The following is an 11421-nucleotide window of genomic DNA, read 5'->3' on the forward strand; positions in this document are numbered from 1 at the left end:
ATTTGACACAAATGTCCACTTGTACTGAAGGATGAACTGATTTTATTTTGGTGGTCAAAGGTCAAAGTTCAAAGTCAAGTGATCTCAATATGCAATATATGTAATCTATCAGCAATGCCCAGAGGGAACTGCATCACTTCTGTCACACTGTGACCTCACACAACCTGTTGTTGGCCACAACTCACAAATTCATACACAAACTATAACACAATTTAGCTCAAATGTCTATAAAGATGAAATGAAGTGATGACATCTTATATCCAAATGGTCAAAGGTCACTTCACTGTGACATCATCATGTTCTGCGAAAACATTGATCAATGCCGTAACTCAGGAAGGAGAGATTGTAATCATATTCCCTGCAATTTGGCTGTTTGGTGGAGGAATAAAACCACAAGGCCGTAATTCTAGTTTTTGTTTGTTTTAAACCCCATCACTGAGATGAGCCCATGATAGGAACTTTTATGACCTCTTTACCGCTGGTCCACATTGTATACTTGTATTGTTATGGGGTCTGCCAACATTTTCAAGTTGGCCATGAGTTGGCAAAGGTTGGGAACCGCTGGTGTATTATTTATTTCCTCAAAGTCAATTTTATTTAAACAGCCTTATACGAGAAACACAATCATCTGAAGGAGCTTTGCAATCTGTTCAACACACAACAACCTTTAAAAAGAACTGGATCAGGTAATATGAATTTAAATAAGTCGCCATATTCAGTATTTGGTGTGAAATCATTTGCAGTCAATGGCGGCCTGAGGGCTCCGACCCACAGACGTGAGCGCACTCAAATTTCTTTGTAACCATTATTAGGCTCAGTGCTTCACTGAGTCTTTACATCTATCTCTGATTGGGACATTGTATGATATTAAATGACATCAGCTTCTCAGCCTCACTGAATCTTCTCCCCTTCGCCCCCTCTGCAGGTACATGGCCATCATCCACCCTCTGAAGCAGCGCATGTCGTCCACAGAGACCAAAGTGGTGGTGGGAGTGATCTGGGTGCTGGCTCTGCTGCTGGCCTTCCCTCAGTACTACTACTCTAACACGGACGAGCTCCCCGGTCGAGTGGTGTGCTACATCGACTGGCCCGAGTACAAAATGTGCGACTTCAAAAAGATGTGAGTCTCTCTTGTGGAGCAGCTCCTCCAATAGTCAGTACGCATTGTTAATTACTTTTGAATTGACAGCGAATGTGGGAGGAAGCTGTTTGTATTCACTGTAAAGCTTTTTGTGCTTTGTAGCCACATCATGGGGGAATTGTGTTTTTTCTACTGCGAAAGGCAAATGCTCTGAGTTGTTCAAGAGAAAAGGATGATTACATTTGATTGAGGACTTACTACACCATTCATTTTCTACTATGACAGTAGTTGTCATAGTTGTAAGACGAAGAAACCAGGTGTGCTTTTCAAGTTTACCAACTGATTAACAGTGCAAAAAATATCTACCAATATAACACGGGACAAATGGTTTTGAAAAATCTGTTTTAAAAAGCAGTTTTAAAGGATAAAAACGAAATTTGTGGAAGGTTCAAAGACACTTTTTGAAGACACTTTTAGTTTTCAGTATTTGATCAGAAATGTTCGGTGTCAGCATCATCTTGGCCCAGGTTCCATATGATTCAGTTTTTTTTTTTTATAAATGCAGCGCTCCTCAGATCAAAGCTGAGAGCAATGATTCCCACTTAGTTCAGCTTTTCACACTTATGTTAGATCACTTACATGTGTCTGGGGCTTTTACCATCACTTAGCAAAGCTGTAAAAAATAAAAAAATAAAAAAGATTCAGTCCGTCAGCACTCAGGCGAACCTCCCATGTAACACCAGGGCAGCATATGATTTATATTTGTGTAAAAGTCTAATGTGAAGAGAGGCCTGCTGCCCACCAGGTCGGCTGTAGCTGTTCCATCAAACCACAACAGAAGAAGGATGTGCAGGGTGTTCCAGAGGAATGGCGCCATGTTTTATCTGCACTATTGATTCCTACTTCTCTAAAAGCCAACCATCCAACTTTGCAATTTTGCCTCGAATCTATGAATGAAAGAGCCTGTTAAACCATCCGCTTAAGTAGCCAAATACAGACCTGATTTGATATTGTTAGTGCTTTGAGAAGCAGCTGATTGACAGAGTTCAGGCAGAGGCTTGTACAGAATGCTAATTTCTACACTATAACTAACATTGAGGGTATTTCACTCCTGAGGCAAACTGAGTGTTTTTCTGATTCACGGTCATGAAGGGTCAAAGTCTGATCTTCTACTGTTTAATCAATAGCTCATTTTCTCTCTTTTGTTTCTGCTGTTCATGTTCCTTCATGCTGAAAAATGGTGTCTTCTTTTGGTTTCATTTTATATGCGCTCTCTAACGGGTCATTTATAAGAAATATCTCAGAAACTTGAAGCTATAGTGTAACACAATACTGAAATTATACGCCTCGAAAAGGAAGAATCCAGACATCACAGGTTTTTTTTTTTTAAAGATCCTGCATCTATAAATATGCCAATATTGTTTATTTCAAAAGTTTAACTGCACATGAGATGTCTCATAGTTCACTGTGAAGTCCGTTCACAGTTTATGTTTTTTTTTAAACATGGGTAAACGTGCCAAAAATAGGCGATTGATTCCTCTTACATTGCCAGCCGAGTTTGGCGGGGAGGACACACACGGTGTCACCACATGCAGTTACAGAGCACACACACACACGTAGGGGAGAAGGTGTAAGCTACTAGCCTCTGTGCAAACTGGTAAAAGGGGCCCGGAGGCTCCGACACAGACAGGAGCACCAACCTGGGGATGAGACGCTTGGTGATTGTGTGTTTTTGAAACTTGCAGCTCACTCTCGCACCCCCAAGCACAGCGTAGCTGAGGTTTAGCAGCACCGTGCTGACGACAGGTGACAGGTCTGTTTATAGTGTTTGTGGAAAAGGGGTGAATATTAGCAGGTTCACCCAGATGTTGTGTTTACATCAATGCAGATTGGAGCAATACCCACATCTACTGCAGAGTCATTTGACCCATGTGTGAAAGCTGATTCTCATTGCCAACAAAGTCCTGATGTTGCGAGTCTTATCTGGATTTCCAAAAGTAGAAAAGGGGTTTAAAGAAAATTACGTTTTAAAATTTGTTAACATCCATATCATGTTTTTTTAATACAAGACATATAATGAGTGAAATAATCAGTCAACACCATGACTGAGTATCTCTACCTTGGAACTGCAGTGAACCAATGACAGTCTCATAAAAACAGATTCAGACAGTCAGGGTTTCATACGTCACAAACCTCAGGAACCAATCCTGTCAACTTGTGGTGACGGGGGCGGGGCTAAACAAACTTGAAACCTTGTCAATACAAAGAACGAGAGCTCACATGAGCACAAACACCAACACTGTGTCAGCCACTGCCAGTTACAAGCTAACAAACAAGAATTAAACAATGGAAAAACCATGTTAAAAGAATATGAATCTTTGCAGAATCATTTTACATAGTTTAAAATGTGTCATGTGTCACAAATCATGCTCGTACATTACTGTATTAAACTTAAGTTTAAGCACAGCACAGAGAAACGAAATATGAAAATAACCTTCTCGTGCCAAAACCTCAAACATCCAAGTGAAGTGGAGAACTTAGACAAACCTCAGTATTATGTTTCCCATCAGCTTGTTCAAGTACTCTTTGCATATAATTAGCGTGACAAGATGCTTGCCAGACATGGTTTGAATTATTGTGATGCAGCAGGGTGAAAGAAGGTTACAACGAGCGGTAAGAATGATTTTCAGGCACTGTGTGACCCTGGTCAGGCAGCTCAGTGACAGTCAGGGTTGACTGGTCACCTTTCCTCCAGATATCATCTTTCCTTGGGCGGCTAAAATAGAACCAAGGGCCTTTCATATCATACAGTGACTAAACATTAAAGTGTATCATTTTAACACTCTGTATTTAGGCGTTGCTTGCTTGTGCAGAGGAAATAGCAAAAGAAGTGCAACAATTTCATTTCCCCTTGCCCTGTGATCTACAATCAAAGAAAAGGCAAGGAAATGTATTATTGTGTAAATGCAGGTGTTAATCTTCCCCTTGCACACGGTGAAACCTTGCTGTGCTGGACAAACTTCTGAAGCTGCTTGAGAAAAACAGCATAAATGCAGCATGCCTGGAAGTGATTTATTCATACTTAATGCCCCCCCTCCCCCCAGTAATCTCCAATTTCTTCCATTTGTCTTTTTGTAATCCCACTGGCAAACACACAGACGAAAGGCACAAACACAGGTTCTGTTCCTCAAATGGTGCACACAATACCAGCTCAGCAAACAGAGAAAAACACCCATGCAGTGACGCACATATGCAGGCACTCAGACACGCAGCCACACAGCTCTGATCACAGCTCTGCTGATGGCAACCTCTCAGTTCATCAGCGACACTGTTTTCTCTGCTCGGCTGCCAGCCTGCTATTGCCTTCCCCTTTCTCCTGCCTCTGTCACATTTCTCCATGGAAATATAGTTTGTTATGAAGGGAGCAACAGCAATTTTATTGTTCATGATGGGATGCCTGCTGCACATATTACTTTTTTAATGAAACTCTAATCAGTGACACATAAGAGCTGAGTGTGATCACAGTAATCATTCAGCTCTGCCACTAAAGCCGAAAATCAGATGTCTGATTAAGGCTGACCCTGGGTCAGGTCCCACATGCCTTTCTCTGCAATTTTTTCCCCATCACCGCTGTTGCTGTTCTACACGCGGTCTGATGGCAATGTGCGGCCTTCCCACTGTCAGTGGGAACTATAAGCAAGGTATCAACTCTGTCTCAGATAGCTATGTCGGTCCGCAGCGCAAAACATATTAGTTTCACAATCACGGCTCTAAAATTGTGAGATGTTTTTGTTTTTGTTTTTTTTTTGCCATGTAATTGTCAAGCTTTAAACAAAATGGCTGACATTCCTTATATTTTTTATGGAAAATTCAATATTTGAAGATAGTTTCAGCATTAATTTGTGTTGTTATGCCCAGCTTAAAGATCATATACATTCAATGAAAATGACATGCATATTTCTCATTAGAAATGTTATCAAAATGAAAATTAATGCAGAAACTATCTTAGAATATTACATTTTCTACTGAAAATATAAGGAACGTCAGTCATTTTGTTTGTTTTCACGGAGAGAAACTGAATGGAAAAGAAGTGGCAATAGAAAAACTTAATTATCTCACAATTTTAGAGCCGTTATTGTGAAGCTAATACGTTTTCTGCTGTGGACCAACGGAGAGACTGGGTCTCATCAATAGATGACACTGTTCATGAATGCACATACATAGATAACTGCTCAACCCCACCACACGAAGCCCACCTCCGTCCTACACTGTCACCTACACACTAACACACAGTGAGCAGAGGAATAGAAATCTCCCATGCCCTCTCTTTATAGTACTTTTGCATGTGTCTCTATAATGGAGCCTGCAGCAGCAACTTCATTTCCACACTAGCTTTGTATGTAAACTGATTACTTAGAGTGATGCACCAAACTTTGAAAATGACATCATCATGGCTGCCAAGTCACTTAAGGCCTCGGTGTTGTTATAGCTGAAGAGCTGCTGGGCTTTTTTCAAGGGAAGAAGAAGAATCACTATGTAGGAGGCAGCTCTCATTAGACAATGAGAAGCAGTAACAAGTAATCACCAGACCACAGAACTAAATTACAGGCCCACTGGGAGGAACAACAGCTAATTCCAGACCAGACAATGCACATATCAAGCCTGTAAAGCAACTAAGTGCATTTAGTTTAGTGCAAGTAGTGTACTTAATTACAGTTTTCATTTATTTGTACTTTAGTTGACTATTTTCATTTTATGATACAATATACTTCTACTTGAAGTGTAAAATATGGACCTTTAAGATTTTACATAATGATCAGATTATGGAATAAAGTTGAAACGAGCTCCATTTTACAAAATCAAAATGATAATTGCATGTTGCACACATATTATTCCAAATATTATAAATACAATTCTAAATGGTGTCATGTGCACAATTAGAAATTTTGATACTGAAAGTACATTTTCTCTACTTTTAGTTAAGTAGACTTTTGATTCAGGACTTTTAACACTTCCTGTCATCGTGTGAGAGTCTTCCAGGAATTATCTGATAATGTTCAGGTGGATGAAACTGAATGACTAGACAGTTTAACAATAAAACCCAAACCAATTACCCCATTACCCAGTGAGAATTAACAAAATTGAAGAACCCTCATCATCTTTTTATCGTTGTGAGAATATTTGCTTTTCATAAGAAAAGAAACACAACCCCTTAGAAGATAAATAGATTGATAGATAGATTACTCTGAAGAAGAGACACACACAAGAGCTCCGTGTGGATACACACATAGTAGACACAAACACACAGAGGAAATCACAGACAGAGCACACCTTGTCCTCACTGAGCTCTCTCCACTAAATTGGGCTTTGCACAACATGAGCCTGTGATTAGTGCCAGTAAGGCAGCGTGGAGCTGGCGTCCTGTTACCTGCAGTACTCTTCTGCCTCTTCTGCCAGGCAGAGTCAAAGGAACAGCTGCCCTCCTTCCTGACACACACATTCATCAATTATGTATACCGATACTAACACACACGTTTGAATAAGCAGGTGCACGCACAATTTGATTATGAACATAAACATGCATTTCCTTTACATAACCTGCACTTTAATACTGCTGTATGTTGATACTGTTCATTTGATGGTATGGTATTGAACCGAGGGTGAGCTCAGCCTCCTCTGGTTCTTGTCATGCATTAAATATTTGCTTAGCATGTTTGCTGTTTACACGGCCAAGAAATATAGACATTTGATATACAACTGTCCGCTGGGGGAAGAGAAGAGGCAGCAGCCCAAGAAATGAAAACAATATACGTTACTGCGTATAATTTGTCAGTGTCAGTGGCCTCCACTGAGTGTGGTTTTATTGATTCAACTTGTATGACAGCAAGGTGACACAGTACAGCCTCTATTCCCCAAAGCACAATCCATCAGCGGGAGCAAATGGTCTGCTGAGGCCCTTTAGGAAGCCACTGTGCTCGACTACAGCTGCTTCATTGTAAATTAGGAACTTTGCAAATCGTTTGGTTTTCTGAAATGCAGCAGGACCAGTGTATTGTCTGGGACGAGACTCGAGCCTGGGTCGTGGAAGACTTCACATGGAGTCACCAACAAATTTAGTTGGTGGAATTTAATTAAGTATTTGTACATGAGTACTGAAGTACTCGTGTTGTACTGAAGTGAACATTTAATACTTGCACTTTTAACTTGAGTATTTCCATTTACTTTATAATTCAGAGAGAAATATTCTACTTTTTTACTTCACTATTTATTCGACAGATATAGTTACCAGTTACTTCACCAGGATTTTCCATACAAAACATATAAGAATATACACTTTATACATTAAACTAAAGAAAACTGTTGAAACTTCTAATATACGCTTCTAATTCAAAAGGAATTTCCTGGAAAGATCAGTGTAATTCAGTGCAGGTTACAGTTATTTGTTTTAACTGAGTTGTATTGGGAGCAAGTCAAATCTTAATGACTGATCACAAGACTGGGTTACACAAACAATTTATAGGAATGAATTAATTCTGAATACTGTGTCCATTTTCCTTATAACTGATACAAAGCTGCATAGTTTCTTTCCAGGAATCTTCCAATTGATTTACAGCTCCATATCAGATCCTTTATAGGAAATTACACAAAACTGTTGGACCTACTAAATAAGGTGTTACTAAAATAGCTTCACTTCAACCAACTAAGACAATAAAATGCTACTTACACATTAAAGGGAAATGTATAAGTAGCATTAATGTGTAAGGGAAAGGGTGATCGTGCATTCGCCCCAAAGCTTTGGAACAGTTATTAGGTAATAGTAGATATTCTGTAACACTCATTGGCTCAATTTATTGCATTGAGTACTTTTATACTTAGAGTATATTTTGTTAACTAGAATCACTGCCTCGCAGTTGTTTCCTTTGCCAACCAGCCAAGTTGAAGGTAATATGGTCACAATCTCTCCTTCCTGAGTTACAGCTTTGAGTAATAACCTGAACTGTCAATCAATCAACATCAATCAACATGATGATGTCACAGTGATATGACCTTTGACCATTTGGAAATAAAATGTCAGCAATTCATCACTTCATCCTTATATATTACATATTTGAGTTAAATGATGTCATAATTAGTGTGTGAATTTGTGTGTTATGGCCAAAACCATTTTTTATGAGGTCACAGTGACCTTGACCTTTGGCCACTGAATTCTAATCAGTTCATTGTTGACTCCAAGTGAACATTGGTGTCAAATCTAAACAAATTCCCTCAAGGTTGTCTTGAGATATCACATTCAAGAGGCCAAAACCTTGTTTTGTGAGGTCATTGTGACCTTGACCTTTGACCTCTGACCAAAAACATAATACCTCCGTCCCTGGTGCAGAGACATAAAAAACTAGTACTTTTACTTGAGTCACATTTTCAATGCAAGACTTTTACTTGAAGTGGAGTATTTATTTATTTTTTTTGTTCTTGCTGTTTTTGCCTCATTATTGCCGCCAAATGTCAGTGTCAGTGTCAATATCAGTGAAACAGCATTAAAACAGCAGCAGGACTGTGTTGTGTGAGTTTTAATACTTAAATCCTGACATGTTCACATAGCTGTCTGTTGTAGCGATGTTATATTAACCTGCTCTAAATTCTCATCAAAGCTCTTGAATTAATATAGAAGATTCCGGTAATAATCATTTGAGGCCTGGCTGAGAGGACTTTTACAGGCTGGTGGTCACCTCTGTTTACTTGATATTACAACAGAATAACTCTCCTCAGGCTTTAAGATTCTGACAATGAGGGTGTTTAACATTTTATTGAAACTACAAAAGGAGCATACATTATCAGTCTGACACAGTCTGCAAACAATATCCCAGCAGCTCCCTGCAGCAAGATTCTGCTGAGATGCAACAATATTGATACTTAAAGTTCCTCTCCAGACATGTTTAAACTTTGTTAAAATGCTCTGCTATGATTCATATTTTGTTTAACATGTTTAATGCTGCTTGCTCCAGGTTGACAGGTGGAAGAGGAGAGAGTATCAAAATGGTTAGAGGTGGAAACATCAGAGAGACTCAGTCAGACCCAGACTCAGATGAGGAGACTGTTGAGACCAGAATCAGGGACTAGCAGACGGATCAGAGCGGTTAGCGTAGTTAGCATCTTTTATTTGGTTGTTGTTAGTTAGCTTGTAACTATAGTGACTGACACAGTGTTAGTGGTTGTGCTAATGCAAACTCTCTCTCTCTCTGTACTGAGAAGGTTTCAAGTTTATTTAGCCCCGCCCCCTCGTCCCTACATGTTGACAGGATTAGTTCCTGAGGTTTGTGATGTATGACACCCTGTCTCCACTTGACCCGTTTTATTATATTCAAAAAAACATCTTATTTGGACACGTTAACAAGGTTAAAAACTTGATTTTCATTGCTGCCAAAATATTAAATCAGTTATACCCAAAGCAATTCAAGGCAAATTGGAAATATAAGTGTGTCCAAACGTTTGACTGGTACTGTACATCAGAAAATATATACTGTTTATATATATATATACGGTTTTTGGATCCTTTTCATAGAATGAAGCCGGTGTCTGTTTGTAAGCAGCATCATAGTAAACTTTTCACTTTTATTCATGTTTGTGTCAGGACATGTTGGCAGAGGAACGCTTTCCATGTTTTCCATCTTTCTGAACTGATCAACAGTGAGCACAGAGCTGTCTTCAGTCTCATAAATATCACATGGCAGTGATATTTTTGTTTTGTGTTTTCTGCTTTTGAAACACACACACACACACACACACACACACACACACACACACACATACATACAGAAACCCCTAACACTAGATAAAAAAAAAACACCAGGGCTGAAACTGTGAAATATACCAAACCCTATTAAGAAGACGCCGTGAGGTCTGGGAATAACAGTTCTAAACGCTGACCTACATTTGTTTCCACTGTCAGAAGTGTACACATTTATCCAGATTATTCATTTTTCTCTGAACACTAGTCATATTTTCCAAATTGTAAAGTGATTATGAAAATACCCCTACACTTTCAGCAGCTGTGTGATTGTGCAATTAAAACACTTCATCTGCTGGATCAATTCTTAATGGCTCCATTGTTTTATTAATCCCAGCAAAGTCTTTTTTTCCTGTGATGCTGGATCTTGAACCAAAACCATCATACCACCTACAAAGCCACTTTAATCATGCAAATAAATCAATCCATCAGTTCTCTGCATGATTTACACTTCTGCTTCATGACTCACTGTCTGGAGGAGTTAGGAGGAAGGAGCACTTCAGAAAGAGTCCATTTTAGACGGACATGGCATCTGGTGTCATGAGTGTGCCGTTTCCAGCATTGCGGTTATGTGTAGCGTCTTTGGATTAAGGGGATACGGCAGTGCAGACGTGTGGCTGTTCGGCAGTGTTGAAACATGGTGGGAGGCTGTGGACCTCTTTGACCATGACAACATCTTTACTCACAGCCTGATCCTGGCAAGACACTCTGACATGCCTGAAGTTTTCAAGGAGGAAAACTAGGTTTCTTTATGATGACTTCAGTCGGAGAGTTGAGAAATAACACACACAAACTTTAGCAAGAGAACAGCCAAGGATGGAGATGTGAGACCCAATGCCTTTTCTTCTCCTGTCCCAGTTTGTAAAGTGATCACATTCTTATAGCTTTCACGAGACTGATTAACCGGCCTCCACTTCTCCTCCTTTAGGCTGCTGTGGAAACTAAGACGTTTATCTTAGGTGATGCTTATGAATTACAAATGTTGAGTGCCTGTTTTCCTTTATATTAAGCCTGTTCCTTTATATTAAGCCTGTTTCCACTCTGTTTTTTCATGTAAAGGTATTAGTGAGCTGTTAAAGCCAATTTCACACCTCTCTTACAGCAGATCCAATGAAGGGTGCCAAAGAGAGAACAGAAGATGATATTAATCTGGTTACTTCTGCTTCTTCTGCTCCCGAAAATTAAATATAACAGATGTGATAATAGATGTGATGACAGCAGTATATTGTCTCTTGTTCAAAACTGAGACATACGGACACACACACACACACACACACACACACTCACAAAAGGATTAGTTTAAGAGTTTTCCTCCAGCTCATTACTCCTATGTGCACTTGTGTGCATACAAATCACATTTCTGCTTCTAAGTGGATTGTGGCAGCTGAATTGATTTTCTTCAGCTTTATGGTAAACGCTATCTGTGTCTTCGGTTTCCTGCTGCTTTAGTTAACACTTGTAGTTGATTGCACCGGTGTGGCAAAATGCTTGACTTCTTGGTTTAATTAAAGACAAGATTAGGTTTCACTGCATTTCTTTTCTCCACTCCACTTTT

The 11421-nt window shown here is 39.5% G+C and overlaps 1 protein-coding gene across 1 annotated transcript in view; it reads left to right on the forward strand.

Moving 5' to 3' along the window:
• The window catches only part of tacr1a (tachykinin receptor 1a), a 57088-nt gene that overhangs the window by 20699 nt on the left and 24968 nt on the right, over positions 1 to 11421 (forward strand). The window contains exon 2 of the mRNA XM_023397611.2: positions 926 to 1120. Coding sequence (XP_023253379.1) covers positions 926 to 1120 — 195 coding nt within the window. The remainder of the gene's footprint in view (positions 1 to 925; positions 1121 to 11421) is intronic.

The sequence above is a fragment of the Seriola lalandi genome, unplaced genomic scaffold (assembly GCF_002814215.2).
Source record: "Seriola lalandi dorsalis isolate HSWRI2012SDOR001 ecotype SW California unplaced genomic scaffold, Sedor1 jcf7180002054883, whole genome shotgun sequence".
Classification (NCBI taxonomy): domain Eukaryota; kingdom Metazoa; phylum Chordata; class Actinopteri; order Carangiformes; family Carangidae; genus Seriola; species Seriola lalandi.